Source organism: Phytophthora parasitica (genome assembly GCF_000247585.1).
Source record: "Phytophthora parasitica INRA-310 unplaced genomic scaffold supercont2.21, whole genome shotgun sequence".
NCBI lineage: Eukaryota > Oomycota > Peronosporomycetes > Peronosporales > Peronosporaceae > Phytophthora > Phytophthora nicotianae.
The window spans coordinates 787923-789073 of NW_008649007.1; the positions used below are offsets into that span (position 1 = coordinate 787923).

Sequence of the window (1151 nt, forward strand, 5' to 3'; positions counted from 1 at the left end):
TGGATGAACGACCCGTGCGCGCCGTACTACGATGAAGACACCGGCCTGTATCACATGTTCTACCAGTCGAACCCGAATTCAACGATCTGGGGCAACATGACGTGGGGTCACGCCGTGTCGAAGGACCAGGTGACCTGGAAGGACTACCCGGATGCGCTGCTGCCATTCCATGACAAGTGGGACAACCTTGGAGTGTTTTCCGGTTTTGCAATGAACAATGCTATCGACGGCAAGCACACCGTGTTCTACACGGGTGTCACCGCTCTCCCCATTTCATGGAAGAAGGAGTATCTCTTTGGTGAGCACGTGATGTACGCCACCACCAGCAACGGTGGCTCAACGTGGCACAAGGGTACCAAGCCGCTCATTAAGCAGCCACCCAAGGGTATGAACGTGACCGGGTGGCGCGACCCGATGCCGTTCCACTCACAGTCGCTGGACAAGCATTTTGGCTTCGACGCCACCACCGGAAGCAACTACCTGTTGGTGGCCGGTGGTATTCACAACGAGGGTCCACGTATCTTCCTCTACCACTCCGAAGACTACTTGAACTGGGAGTACAAGGGCTTCCTACTCGCCCAGGAGAAGAACACTAAGTTCTCTCGCTACAGCGCCAACTGGGGCTATAACTTTGAGACGACCATCTACCGCGAGATGAAGGATGAGGACGGTGAGTTACACAATGTGATGCTGTTCGCCGCGGAGGGTGATCCGAACCGGTACCCGATGTGGGCCACTGGTACCTTTGGTGCTGCCGGCAGCGACAGTGCCAGCTCGGACTCGGACGAGGGTCTGTTTACTCCCCTCATGGTCGGCGTATCGGACCGCAGCGACTGGTACGCTAACAGCATCTACACGGACAAGCACGGCAAGGACGTGATGATTGGTTGGATCACTGAGGACAACAACTTCGTCTACACGGACAAGCACGGCAAGGACGTGATGATTGGTTGGATCACTGAGGACAACAACTTCGCCGAAGGACAGCCCCAGGGCTGGGATGGTGTCTTGTCGGTGCCGCGTGAGGTTGGTATCACCATTGTACGTGACATCTACGACGCCGACGACCACCTGGTCGGCCAGGGCGACTGGATCGTGTCCGACACTAAGAATGTTTCGCTGGCTGACGGCTCGACGTTGCCGAGCAAGAC

The 1151-nt window shown here is 56.7% G+C and overlaps 1 protein-coding gene across 1 annotated transcript in view; it reads left to right on the top strand.

The window, feature by feature from the left end:
• Positions 1-3: 3 nt before the first annotated feature.
• Positions 4-1151, top strand: part of PPTG_22710 (hypothetical protein) — a gene marked incomplete at both ends in the record, with an annotated part of 2112 nt that continues 964 nt past the window's right edge. The window contains one exon of the mRNA XM_008905831.1: positions 4-1149. Within this exon, the coding sequence (XP_008904079.1) occupies positions 4-1149 (1146 nt within the window). The remainder of the gene's footprint in view (positions 1150-1151) is intronic.